At 27.5% G+C, this 15,184-nt stretch overlaps 1 protein-coding gene across 4 annotated transcripts; it reads left to right on the forward strand.

Annotated features, from left to right (window-relative positions):
- The first annotated feature begins 1,146 nt into the window (after positions 1–1,146).
- On the forward strand, positions 1,147–6,369 carry LOC115703644 (putative recombination initiation defects 3). 4 transcript variants are annotated; one of them, XR_009687329.1, is made up of 13 exons: positions 1,147–1,366; positions 1,899–2,052; positions 2,781–2,940; positions 3,079–3,213; positions 3,510–3,562; positions 3,681–3,875; positions 4,085–4,141; positions 4,245–4,297; positions 4,681–4,873; positions 4,987–5,068; positions 5,195–5,303; positions 5,933–6,020; positions 6,226–6,369. XR_009687329.1 is itself a non-coding variant. In XM_061113824.1 (12 exons), the coding sequence occupies exons 1-11, from the start codon at positions 1,302–1,304 to the stop codon at positions 5,299–5,301; spliced, it is 1,254 nt and encodes a 417-aa protein (XP_060969807.1). In that variant the 5' UTR covers positions 1,147–1,301; the 3' UTR covers positions 5,302–5,303; positions 5,933–6,369. The 4 variants fall into 4 exon arrangements, 2 of the variants coding, with proteins under 2 accessions (XP_060969807.1, XP_030486742.2); XR_004009251.2 differs by having other exon boundaries at positions 1,148–1,366; positions 4,248–4,297; XM_061113824.1 differs by having other exon boundaries at positions 5,933–6,369.
- The last annotated feature ends 8,815 nt before the right edge of the window (positions 6,370–15,184 follow it).

The raw sequence follows: 15,184 nt of genomic DNA on the forward strand, positions 1-15,184 counted from the left end.
GCCATTTTTTATAATATTTTGCAAAAATTTAACTCCAATGGTAATGTAAAATGTGTGCGAAATTTAGCCCAAGCTAAAAATTGTGCCAAATTTAGCACAAAAAATAGCATGGGCTAAATTTTAGCTCACAATAAATACTGCATTTTTTAATTATCTCTTTGCTACTTATTAAAACTATTCATTAACTTTGAATAAGATATATTTATAAGATATTAAAATAATATAATAAAATTAATTATTTTGTATATTTTAAATGAGCATTAATAGTAATATTGACTTTTATAGCTAATTTGCACCTTGAGCATTAGAGTATAAATACAAAAATTGGGCCAAATATAGCTTTATGGTATATTTTGGGCTAAATTTAACCTAAAATATACACCATCTAATACTTAAAACACAATACTTAATTTTGATAGTTTTTTTTTTTTAACTTAATTTAATAGTTAAATGATGAACATTGTTATTGGGCACCAATAGTGCCTAAAATCTTATACACATGTTATCTTGTAATTAGTTAGTGACACTCTTTAAAAGTTTACTTTAAATTATATGAGACTCGAAATTTAATTATACTAATATCGATATTGAAATATAAGAAGATGTTGACTTTAAGTATTTTTCTTAAACTATTGTAAAAAATTGAATGTAAATTGATTTGTTGTGAAAATAAACATTAAATTTGCAACAATAATTAATTATTTATTATTTTTATTGTTTAATCTATCTAATGTATAATTTATTTATGTGCACTATAAACCTAACCCAATGTCTCTTTAATTTTTTTTTGGAAAGTACCTTCAAGTTTTTTTTTTTTGAATGAAGTACCTTCAAGTTTTTAAAGAAAGGAAAATAAGTTTTTAAAATAAATTGCTTGACGCTGATGATAATATTAGATTGAAATTTGTTACGAGAATTATACATCTGTAATTATTTTTACTATTAGAGTTTTCACAATAATAATTTTAAGATCATTGTTTAAATTTTTAAAAATTTGTTAGTAGTGTTACTAATATGTGTTGCTCCATTAAAAAAAAAATATGTGTTGCTTAATGTAGTATTTGTAATGAATTGATGAATTTGAGATGTTATTATTATATTTTCAATGAATTTGTGAATTGTTTTAAAAAAAATAATAAAATTGAAGGCCTTGTGCCCTTTTTCCCTCACCTGCTTTCCCGCCTATGTATTCCACAACTCGTCGCTCCTTTTCACAGTCTCTTGTTCTTTAAGTTTTGAGCCTTATATTAAAAAGTTTCAGAGAAACCTGATCCGATCAAGTTCATTCACTAAATCGCTCAATGAAATTGAAGATCAATAAAGCTTCCGATCTCAGCTCCATTTCAACCCTTTCTCCTCAAACAAGGTTCACTTCTGTTTTCTTCAATTTTATACTTCTCTTTTCTTTTTAACTACTGCGTCATGCCTCGTTTGGTTCCCGAGAAAAAGCGGGAAAGTTATTTTTCGTACAATATTAGGTTTGATTAAATCAACTGTCTTCGTTTCAGGTTAATAATAATAATATTATTATTATTATATATATTTGTAAATTAATAGTGCTCGATGCTTCTCTTTCCTTGTATTGTAGTTCGATGTTTGGTTTCGAGATAATGGAAGGAAAATGCAGAGCAAATTAAAATTGGAGTGATGCTTTATTTCTTTACTCATTAAATTTCAAACTGTTTTGACCTATGTACTATTTTGCTTGTATGAGTTCACTATTACGTCGATTGAAAATGATAGTAAAAACTGTGAGTGCTTAGATATGAGTTTTCTGGTTTTGATTCTGAACAATGATGTTTGTGACCTTGAAAAGTGAATTTTCTACATGTTCTCTTGCTGTTGCTCTTCTTCCTTACCTGTTTCAGTGTCTCGTGTTAATCTTTGAATTCATGAAGGAGATCCAACACTGCAACACATGCACATGGACCCCAGACATCACAGCTGCGATCGCAACCGTCACAACAATCATTTTCTCGAGGACTCTCTTCTCACTCTCAACTCGGCGTGTTTTCTCAGAGCTCACTCGACGATGTTCTGACAATTGATCAGGTTAATTTTATTCTCGGTGCTCTTGTGATTGCAATGTATCAAATGAAATGAAATAAAAGGGAAAGAAGTTTTCAGCTCTATGCATCTTTTTTATTGTTTTCTCTTTCATATTTGCTAGTAGAATTGGATTTTGTTTTCGGTAGATTAAAACAATAACCCTTCAATTGTAATTATTGCAGTAGTGGTAAGATTCAAACTATAGGTTTGATTTTAGTATAAAACTCTAAAGATCAGCGTTGTTTCTTTCTCTTATTTTGATGGTATTCATGACTGAATATCAGCTACCATAAAATAAATCTTTAAAATTCATCTAAGACCAAGATGACGAAAAATAGAAATTTCCTTGTTAGCTGACACATTGTTGGTTATTATCTGCTGCCACCGAAGGCATCATAAATGGTAAGTTCAAATCGGCATGTTCGTTTCTCCTTCCACATTTTTCTATATAGAATTTCATCATATTGATACTTAAAATGAAATTTTGGAGTTCAGAGGGCAGAAAATCCATTTCCCTTTGTGCTTAAGGGGAAAGTTTTCCCTGGGATAAGCTTTCTAAGAATGCTCAGCAAAATTAATGTTTAATTTTCAATAGTTCTTACATATTTTCTGGTATCAATATGGCTACCACTAATCTTCAAAAAGTATTTTTTAAATAGCTTATAATGTTTACTAATGCGTGAATAAATTGCGATGCTGTATTTATCTTTGCACTCTTCTATTGGACTTAGTTTTCGGCACACAGATTCAGTTCTGAAGAACGGGATGTAAAGAGGACAGTTTGCCTGCCACCGACCAGTCATACTCGTGAAGAGAGTCAGGTGCCAGTATCAAGATCTTCGACCAGCCTACCGCGTAAATGGACTTCTTCTTCTCTTTCTGACCATAAATGTAAGCTTACTTCTAAATGTGAAATTGACAGTTGTGTAACAAGTTTATCCAAAAGAATAAGCTGTGTCAATTAAATCCTTGTCCTTCATGCATGAGTATGACCATCAACGACATATTGATGTTTTATTTTATGAGCAGGGCAGATCAGCGAAGAGCTTGAACACCGGATTGGAATGATGGAAACTTCACTAAATCGGTTCGGAATGATACTGGATTCTGTTCAGAGCGACGTTATGCAAGCTAACAAAGGGACAAAGGAAGTTTTACTAGAGAGTGAGTATATTATTCCTGAACTGTTATAACCGGTAGAGGACTATCTGGGAAAATTGTGTTTGCAATAGTATACAATCTGCATTAGACATTTGCAACCTTGCTATCTGAAAACCACGAAATTTGAAGGCAAATAACTTGGAAACTAGCTTGAATTTCGTTTTCAAACAATTTTTATTACACATATATGTTACATTGGATATGGCTTGACTGTGATTTAATAAACTTTTTCATTTTCTAGTACTTTTAATAATTTGTCGCTGTAAATATTTTACTTTTATTTGTTCATTCAAATTCAGCGGAAGGAATTCGGCAGAAATTGATGGTTCAGGATAACTTACTGCAGTTAATGGTAACCCCACAAAATAGTGTCCAATGTCCATACTTCATTTCTAAGTTTTAAGTTTTGTTGTTTCAAGCATTCGTGAATGTGTCTAGACTTCTTACATTAAGGAGGTTTGGTAAATTAGAACAAGGGACAAGAAGATATCAAAGCTAGCCTTGAAGCGGGCTTTAAATCTACATCCGATCAAGTCAACAAGCATGCATATCAAGACAAGTTTCAAGATATTTTCTCGGTGCTTTCAACGTTACCAGAGAAGATAGAAGCTTTTATCCAGAAATCACAAAATGAGTTTTGTAATTCTCTCCCCAAGGAAATGCAGGTAGCATAACATCTCACGTGATGGTCCAGGAACATTAAATCTTTCCTATTTTTGGTTACGTTTACCGTATTGATATATATACATTGCCCCTCTCTGTTCTATCTGACATAAGTCCTTTGCAATTTTCCGATTGATCCCTTGGAATTTCCCATACTACTACGTCTCTCTCAGCTTGTTGAATTTCGTTTTTACCTTAATTTGTGCTGCAGGCAACGGCGTTACCTGACCGGAAAGACCAAGTGGCACCGATTCCTCCCCCTAATAAGGTGTTATAACAATTTCTTCTTTTGTCGAATCACTTCATTCCAGTCATTCACTTGTGATAAGTTTGTTCTTAGAAGGCTTTTTTTTCCTCCACCTGGAAATTAGCAGATTACTACCAGGAGTGCCGCCAGACAAGAAAAATTGCAGCAGATTATGAAGTAAGATTTTTACATTGGGAAGATACGAATAAAAAAGTAATGCAAGACAGCCTGTAACGTAGAAATGTGACCATCCTGTGCACTAAGAGCTTTACATTTTAATCTTTCCAGGCAATATTATGTTTGCTCCTTTTGGCTTACGTATGATCATGACACTATAGTGTCATGTTAACATCTAAAATTTACATTAATCTCTCAATTGATTTGAGGGACAGCTAATTACCGATTTGGAAAGTTTGTTATACTCATATTTTTCTTGTTGGATAAATAGCTAGATGTTTTTTATGACCAAAACAAGATCTTTTCTAGCTAATTTGCACATCTTCTTTAACTTAGACCTGACTTACCTCTCACCTATGTTCGTGCTCTTTCATTCCTTTCAGGTTTCAAGAGATTAGAAATAATTGTACCGATTTTGGATCAGCTGCATCTCCTAAGGTTTCTGCACAACCGATTGTAGCAGTTCCCAAGACAGAAGCAGGAGGATGGAAATCAGTAAAATCGGAAAAAAATACCTTAACAAATATCACAGCCAACAAGATGCACAAACAAATAGGAGCTTCTCCTCTTCATAAGGTGAAGTTTTAAGTTTGGTTTTTTTTTTCTTCTTTATCTCCTCTTTTCTGCTTGTTGAACTAAACTAAATTTAAGTGTATTCCAATGCTGCATTGGGAACGGCAATGATGCAGGAAAGACAATGCAGAATTATCATTGAATCAGATGAGGAGATTGATAGAGGTTTTTCCTGCCTGTTTAAAGAGAATGAATCAGGTATTTGGTGAAAGAAGAATTTTCAGTTGCCATTTCTAGCTAATATTCAGATATGAAAACAAGAAATATGAGCTTCATAGAACTATTGTCTTAGAAGAGTTTTTGATATGTTTATTTTGAAAAAAGATTTAGGTAACTGTTTGATTGACGAAGTGGAGGAAGAAACAAAAAGGATTCTAAGGAAAGCAAGGAGGCGAAAGAGACAGTGCTGTAATACGATACTTATAAATTGATGGTAAAATAAAGACTTCATATTTCCTTCTAGACAGATTACTACAGAACTTGAAAAGTTGTCCTACTCCTCAAACCTTATTAAAATGATTATTTCAATATTTCAATTTAATGTCGTTTGTTACGCAAGTTAGAATTATTATGTGCACATTTGAAATTTTAGCAAGAAAACAAAACCATGTAAAAGGAAAGGTAACAGAAACAAAATTAGGAAAGGGAATTTGGATATAATGTATGTTAATATTGTCCATGCTAATATGTGGAGGGATTTCATAGGATAGAGAAGTTTTTATTATAAGATAGGTAGTTCCTACCATGTTGCAGACTATCAAGGCATCTAGTATAATTAGCTAGGTCAGCTGTTAGTTAAGCTGTACCAGTGTCTGTTAAGTGTGGTTATCAGTGTTCATTAGAATCTGTTTAGCTTTTTTTGTGACTCACTTCGGTTGGTAATTAGTTAGCTTTCTTTAATTCCTTCTGTGTATATAATCTCTTTCCACTTCTTTCCTCTCTCTTTACTGTTTTCTTTCTTTTCATTAAACTTCAACAATGGCAAAGAGACCTAACACAGACATGAACACATAATGATTCAAAAGTCAATTCATTGATACTTTCTCCATTTTCATTTTACAGATTTCACAATTTTTCTATGCATAGTCGGGTCATCAACTGAGTTGGACTCTCTTCAGATCCGGTTCTATTGAAAAGCGGATCATTTTTGGTACGTTTCATCGCCATACAGAAATGATATATTATATCATAAGTCCCTCCCATTTTATAACCTTTTTTCGTGATTTAAACGAATAGAAAGTTTTTTCAAAAGATAATTCTGTCATGAAAAACTGTTTATTATTGGCACAATCAAAGATGTGACCGGAGATGTTGATATTTTTGAAGTTGCCGAATTCTATTGCTTTGTTGTTCAGATATTTTGAAAAATGTTCCCTACATCTCACTGTAAACTTTCTCAAGAAGACAAGCATTGGTTCCACTTCCCACCATCTCCCCAAATAAAAAGGACTGAAATGATGGGAGCCAAGAAAAAGAAAAGGATAGCATTTTCTGCATTTCACTCATGGGCCAACACGTTTCTTTTCTTATTAAATGGGCCCATCTTTGAAGCCCAGATAATCGTACTATTATTCATTACATCATTTTTTTTAAGAAAAAAACAATAATAAATAGGAACATTTCGGTGACATAACAAGTCTGATTATAGAGAATCGGTTTATCTAAAATAAAATACTTCCGAATTTCAACAATCAATTATTTAGAACTCATCCGTAACGAACTATACAATTAATATATGTAGGAAAATATAATATGTAATTTAATACAGTGTATTAGTGTAATATAATATTTACTACTAGAATTCTTTAGTATTTTCTTTCAAAAAAAAAAAAAGAATTCTTTAGTATTTTCCAAATCAAAATGTCGAACCATTCAATCTTATCAGACTGTTATGACCATCTTGTTTCTAATTCTCCCAAAAGCATTGCTCTTACAATTTTTGCAGTTCTATTCTATCTTTGAAAATTCTGCAATAAGGTTTTATTTGGTGATTTTAAAATTCTGTATTTAAATAAGTGGTACACTGGAGCAAGACGTTCTTGCTTCCTACATTGAGTTTGACGTTTCTTTTAAAGATCAATTCATTTCTCAGGCAAGATACTAATAAAATAGTGAATGAGAGGATGGCACTGCCCAAAGGGAGATTTCCTTTTGAAAATTCAAATAAATAATACATTAAATAAGTGGAATAAAATTGGAAATACATTTATAAAGAGAGAAAACAAAATAAAACAAAATTGTAGGGATGATTGAACTTTGAATTGCTATTGTTAGCTTCGAGTTTTGATTTAGATTGAAGCTAAATATGTCACTATAGTTGTTTTATCTTTTTTCCTGGCTGAGTTTATGGGTTCCTTTCTTGGTATTCTGTCGGCAGCCCTATTCATCCTATTCAATACGTGGCACCTAACCACCAATTAATCAAATAGACCTATAAGAGCATACCATTAAAAGTTTTCACAACATTTCACTATAAGTTTGTAACAAGACACAAATTAGTGTACATTAAATTTTATAATATTAATAGTGTTTAGATTTTGAATTTATACGGTGCATAATTTATTCTTTTCATTCTAATCATTCTTTTGATTTGTTTTAAAAATAATCATAAATTGTTAATAATATAATAATTATATCATAAATTAATTATTCTTGGCTATTAATATAAATAATAAAAAATGTAAAAATTTTTAAACAAAATATTTTTATTATGTGTTATATTTGGTGTAATATTTGATATTGAATCATTAACTTCATTGCGCTAAAAGTAGTAGGTTCTACATAAATGGTCTAATAAACTTTTTACCATTATTTTAAAAAGAGAAAGGTTAAGTAAAAATACCAAAAAAAATGACATATTATTATTATTGAATAAATAATGAGAGACATCACTAAGTAATTATAAAATAATTGAATGTCAAATTACAATACTCCAAAAAAAAAAAAAATCTAGAAACCAAACCGAATAGAAATGCTGCAAATGCATACTTTGAAGGACTTTCTTACGCCATTGGCTTAATGGTCTATTTTCCTTTCGGCCTTGTCAGTCTAAACTACATTATTATTAAAGTACTTTATCTGATTTTTATCAAATAAACTTTTTTATCTTTTCCTTTTTAAATATATACGTACAATGCTTACCAATACTAGCTCAATTAAATTAAATTATAATATAATAATATAATGAAGGTTGTTTTTGGTAATATGCTCTAATCAACCAATCATTAGTTTGGCATAATGTTGCTTATTGAACAATTCCTTGTGTTTAGTTCTCTTGTCTTATTAAAAGGGTTTTCGAGCGAGTTGTATCTTCAATGATTTAAACAAAATTATTTGGCCATTATAATAGTATGCCATCAATAGGAATCTAGCATATATATTTAAAGCCTTTATCTAATCAACTTTATCCCCTTTATCTTTATTATTATTATTTTTTGGAGGAAACAAGTAAAAGTTAACCCTTGAAGTGCACGCCCGACCAAACTTTCGAAACAACACCGATCTAAAGTGGTAAAATATTTATTTACAAGAAAACACTTGTAATAAATTATTGAAGTATCAAACCTTTTGTTGGATTATTTTATCTAATTCGTATATAGTATACGTACAATTAAACAATGCTATGTATGAATGACTCGACTTCAACATAAAATTTTATGAGTCATGCTAGGAAATCCAGTTACTAACATATATACGATAAAGTAAAAAAAATATATTTCCATATAATTAATATATTTATACGACAACTAAAATCTCAAGCACAGAATCAGAATTCCAATGATAAGTATTTTTTGTCAATATACGATGCAATATCGTTGGATCCCATTTCAATTCAGTGTCTTTTTCGGTTTAATTAATAAATAAAGTGATCCGATATGATCTGTGTTATTCTACGACTACTACGACTATATGACTCCACTATTTTCTATGTTGGCCAACTCATAATGAATAAATGTATCCCCATTTATATATATATATAAATAAATATTTTCATAGCCCCGTAGTACCATATATCTTTCGTTACTTTAACACAATTAATGGAACTTTTACTTTTTCATGGGTTGAGGGATGCCCTCAATTACAAGGATGCCCCCAAATAAACACTTTGAGCTTGGGCATCCAATGTAAAAAGAAAGTGATTACAAAGAACATTATCATATATCAAGAAAGATCAATAGAATTAAGTCTATTAATTTTTTTAGTAGCGAGAGAAACAATAAATGACAGCTTATAAGCCTAATATTCAGGATTAAACATCAACATCCCATAACCATTAACCTCTTTATGATTTTATTTTTTTTGAAAAAAAACAAAAACAAACTATAAAGAGAATAATAGTTTTCAGTTTGTTACGTAATATTAATTATTTACAAATGAAGCATTTAGAGTCAGCTAAACGTGGCATCACTTTGGTGAGAGATTATAACATGATAAGTTTGATATAATATAACTTAACTCCCAATCCCAACATTGAGAATTATGTACAAACCAAATTGTGTATTATAATAGAATTTAAGATTCTATTATCATTATCTAATTTGATAGGCTAATCCCTCAACAAACAAACTAGATGTGGTTGATGACATGTGCTATTTAAAATTATGATAATGCTGAAATTTAGACTGTGCTCTTACTCTTACATGAGACCGATTTTGCATCTAGAACTAAAGAAGTTTTGTCGTGAGTTTTGTGAGCACCACCAAATTTTATTTAATAAAAACACTTTCCCAATAAATAGATAGAGTACCTTAAAACAAAAGAAACAGCTAGAGGGTGACTTAATTATATACCCAAAAATAGCATAGAAATATCTATTCTATATAAAGTGTGCCTATATAACAAAATTTTTGGTTTATGAGAAATTCATGGGTGACTTTTTATTTATATTAAAAATAAAATGGTTTATTATTAAAAATAAAACGGTTTATGAGAAATTCATGATTCACTTTTTATTTATATATAACAAAATAAAAATAAAATAAATTCCATTAAATCAAAAAAAAATTCTAGATTTTCTTTAATTACCGTATTTCTAATCCTATTTGATTATTTGGTTATAAGATTAATTCAAATTATTGTTCATATATTAATTAATCCCATTAATAAAAAATAATTCAATGTGATTTAATCAAATAGAGTTCATATATTGAATTATTTTTGATTAATGGGATTAATCAATATATGAACAATAATTTGAATTAATCTTATAATCTTAACTTTTTAATTCAATTAATAATTATTTGTTACGTAATTATTAAGTCTTTTCCCTTTAATTTTCCTTTTGTTGATGATGCTAATTTATTCATATTTTGATTTCTACAATTTTTGTGTTCAGACCAGGTAGTGTTCTACGAGGGGATCTAACGAGTTTCGCCCCTTCGCTAATGGCCTCTAAGAGTTCAAATTCCAGTATTGTATAAATCTTCAATTTATTCTATTTCTTATATTAAATGAAATTTTGCTACTTTTTTTTTTTAATTTACAACTTTATTGTTTATATCTTATTAGGGACATTCATGGAAATTATGATTTCTTTGAAATATACCATTAATAAGCATTACTTTTTTATCATAGTGTGTTTTTCATGACTGAAAACCTCAATAATCTCTATCATTTGATATCAAATAAAATAAAATTATCATGATGTATACATTATGGTTATTTAATGAGTAATTAGTGTGTTGAAATTGTCAAGGTGATATTTAGAATTGTTTATAACTGAATTGTTTCTTTGTCAAAATTAATATTAAGTATATTTATATGTTTATAGGTTTATCTATTTTCTTTTAGATTAATCATGCTCATATAGCAAAAAAATCATACTCATATAGACATGTTATTTTTATTTTGTAATTTAGATCTTCTTAGTCATTATTCAGTTACCATAAACCTAATCTGATTATGGTAACTGAAGTTTTGTTTCTTTTAGGTACTCCAATACAAAGATCTGTATTACATGCATTATTTATTTTTGACTATGAGGAGGTGGATTTCTTTATTGGGAAACATATAGCGTGACAAATTATTGTTCATATATTGAATAATTATTTTTGATTAATGGGATTCATATATATAACTGTGTATATTGAATTCTTTATTCAAATAATTATTTTTTATTTTTACGTGATTATTTATTGTTCATATATCTAGAACCCTACTTGATTAAAGTTAAGATTATAAGATTAATTAATTTGTGATTTCTTCCTATACACATAATAATAATGTCACCTAATAACTAAAAAATATTTTTTCTTTAATTTTTAATTGTATAACTTTCAAATAACATAGAAAAAAATTAACATAAAATTTAGTATACGTGCCTCGCACGTAGCTTTTTGCTAGTATAGAATAATACTTAAATAGAGTCATCAACTGTTTAAAAAAAAAAAAAATAGTCACCAAAACTTTTGTGTATACAGATATTTTTTTATTATTATTATGTGTTATTCTATTATTTTATACCAATAATTAATTAATTAATTCCTTTTATATATATATAGATATATAGAATAATACTTAAATAGAGTCACCAACTGTTTCAAAAAAAAAAAAAAAATAGTCACCAAAACTTTTGTGTATACAGACATTTTTTTTATTATTATTATGTGTTATTCTATTATTTTATACCAATAATTAATTAATTAATTCCTTTTATATTATTTTTATTTATTTATTTTTTTAATAATTTGGTGACATCTAATAAAAAAAATTACTAATATTTAACATTGTAAGCCTCATTTACTAAAAGATTTTTAAATGAGATGTCTTACACGAGATTTTTTTTTTTTAAGAAATACTTTGCAATATTTTTTGTTTGATCAATGTGATATGTCTGTATGTTATTTTTTTTCTCTTTTATATATAAATGATAGAAAAGATGAGTCATAAATTATTAGGATTTCTTAATTGCATCTTGATTGATGAACAAATCATATGTATGCTGATACAACATAAGCAACCTTCAAGTGAATAATATTTATCGAAAGTCATACTATACATGAATTGTGCTAAAAAAAATCAATATTATTTGATTAATTAATTATACAGTCAAATATATTTAAACCTGAATTTTATATGTCCAATGTGTTTAAAATGTTTAATCTTCAAGTTTCACTATATATATCAAACCAAAATATTACAAAAGTGTTACTTTAAAAAAAAAAAAAATTCACGTGTAAAATACCTCATTTAAATATTTTTTAGTAAATGAGTCTTAATGGTCCACAATATTAAATGTTAGTAATTTTTTTTATTAGAAATCACTAAATTATTTAAAAAATAAATAAAAAAAATATATAAAAAAAATTAATTAATTAATAATATAACACATAATAAAAAAATATTTATATAAACAGTTTCTCGTGATATTACTTAAATATTTTCTTATATCTATTTTATATAAAGTGTGCCTATATAACCGAATTCTTGGTTTATAAGAAATTCATAGGTGACTTTTTCTTTATATTAAAAATAAAATAGTTATTGAGAAATTCATGGGTCATTTTTTATTTATATATATTAAAATAAATAAAATAAATTCCATTAAATCCAAAAAAATACGATTGGGTTTTTGCTATTGTACATCTACGATTTTTCTCTTCTTATTCTCTTCTTCTCTTCTAGAATTACCATTTTTCTATAAAAACACTCATTAAAAAAAAAGTTATATTTTAGCACATACAGTATAATTAAGAAGCCATAAAATTTATAATTTCGTCTTCTGTTAAATAAAAATAAAATTAACTTAAAGTATTATTATAATTATGTTGCTTTGTCCATGCTGCGACAAAAAGGAATGCCAATCTTATTAATTTCTCCATGTTCTAGCTATTAATGCAAACCAGAAAAAGAAAAATATTTACTAAAACCCACCAAAACTTATCATAATTAAACCTGAGGCATTAGATGTAACAAAAAAAAAAAGAAAAAAACAAATCAGAGAGTACATTGCAGCACTGTTTTTGATCACGTGCTCATAAATTAGAAGCACAATTAAATATATTAGCGAAATAGTGACTAACATCCAAATTTCAGATTTGACGAAAAATCTGCAACTGAATGAGGTAAAGACTACTACAATATTTACTTTATAAAATTTTTGTTTTAATATCTTGCTATTATTAACACCATTTGATTTGGATGTATTAAAAATATTTTTGGATTGAGGCGGCAATAAAAATAACTGATACTGTCCAGAGTTTTTATTACAAGTAATGTGACGCATGTCGTAAAAAAATAGATTTATACAATCGCAATGAAAAAATTATATGTGACAAGGCCCAACATGCGGCCAGGAAGAATTTCCTACACCACGGTATATTACAAAAAAAACATATGATGTTATTGAAATTAAGTTAAAATAATATAAAAAAAAAAAGAGATACTAACAATCTTATTATTATGCATTTTACAGTGCTATAGCATATGTTGAACTTGATGACAATACAAGGAGCCTATTTGCTGTTATGTTCGTAGATATTGTGGAAAAAATATTTTCGTGTACTGCTGCCCAACTAATGAAATATACTGCAAATGTGTAATTTTAAAAAAATAAAATAGTTTTATATGTCTTTCATAAGTTGATTTTTTTAATTAAATAAGCTATGCACACCATGTCTAATCATTTTAAAAGAAAAAAATACATCACGGTTTGCAGACCGCCGCTTTGTCGACACTACCATATTTAATTTATCAACGAAAAAATAGACAATCCAGATATATGCGGACCCGACTAGAATGAAAAGTGCAAAATACAAAAATTACACTATTGTCTCTATCGAAGCAAATGAAGATTGAAATCCACCAATGACTATCATTAGTTTTCTTATCTACAATTTTTAGACAAATGCGATCTTCAATTATCAATAATTTAAAGATTGATTTTTAATTTTCTTTTTATCTTACACCCATTTAAGTAATGTTTCTTTAAGTATTGGAACATCAATTTTTAATTTATTTTTAGATTAACTTAAGAACATATTTAAATCATCAAGCTTTCTTAAACATTAATATATCGTATTCGGTATTCACTTTTAATTGACAACATTATAAACTATAATATTTAGATGCACATAATAATAATCTCACCTTATAACTAATAATATTTTTTCTTTAATTTTTAATTGTATCACTTTCAACTAACATATAAAAAATTAGCATAAAATTTAATATACGTGTCTTGCACTTAACTTTTTGCTAGTTATATATATAAATATATAGATTTACACTTACAAATTATTATGTGTATCACAAATATCAAACATTTAATAGTATGGTCAAATTAATGACACAATTTCATAATTTTTTATTTCTATATATGTATAATTAAGAAAACATTCCTCTACTAGTGAGCAAGTTTTGGAAATTTTCCCCTATACTACATAAGTCTTTGTCAGTTTCTTTATTGACAAATCGTTAGGTTTTATGTACATTTTAAAGTCAAAACAGTAAATGATTTCAGAACCTACTAAAGAAATCTTTATAAATATACCTTTGAACTTGTAAAAAGTTTAATATCTAACATCTGAAGATAAAGTTTTTTTTTTTTTTTTTTTGAAATTTAGTGCATGCTTTGTATCATAATTAAAAAATAATTTTTTTATTTTTAAAAATATAAAATTATTTTTTGAAAATAATTTAACTTGTTTGGCCTTATTTTTTAAAGATATTTTTCAGAAAACAAAATTACAAAAAATAAGAATTTTAAAAATAACAAAATAACGGTGTCGTTTGGTAACACTTTTGTTTTCTAATTTTTAATCACAAAATGAAAGTAAAATTTTTGTTTTTAAAAATTTTGCTTTTGAAAAATAAAAATGCGTTCTGTAACCACTTTTGTTTTTTAATTTTAAAAACAGAAAACAAAAGTGTGTTCTGTAAAATTCATTTTCATTTTCATTTTTTGATTTTATTTACGGTCTAGGTCCGGGGTCGAATTTTGGTTCAAGTCAAAGGTCAGGTTCAGAGCAAGGGCCGTGGGAGATTTGGGTCCAGATCTGATCGAAGTCCAAGATATTTAAGAAAAAAAAAACTATTTAAAAAAATTTTAAGTGTTTTTTTTTTAAAAAAAAATAATAAATTTAATTCTTAATTAAAAAATTTAAAAGTAAAAATATTTTTATAGAACATGTCTTTGAAAAATATTTTCACTTTTTTAATTTTAAAAATAGAAAACTGATTAAAAAAGTGTTACCAAACAGAATCATTGTTTTTTATTTTAAAAACCAATTCACTTTTAGTTTTTTAAAAAAACTAAACCAAACTTGTGTTTTAAAAATTATTTTTTGTTCTCATTTCTTAAAAAAAAAAATTGAA

This window comes from Cannabis sativa, chromosome 1 (genome assembly GCF_029168945.1).
Source record: "Cannabis sativa cultivar Pink pepper isolate KNU-18-1 chromosome 1, ASM2916894v1, whole genome shotgun sequence".
NCBI classification, from domain to species: domain Eukaryota; kingdom Viridiplantae; phylum Streptophyta; class Magnoliopsida; order Rosales; family Cannabaceae; genus Cannabis; species Cannabis sativa.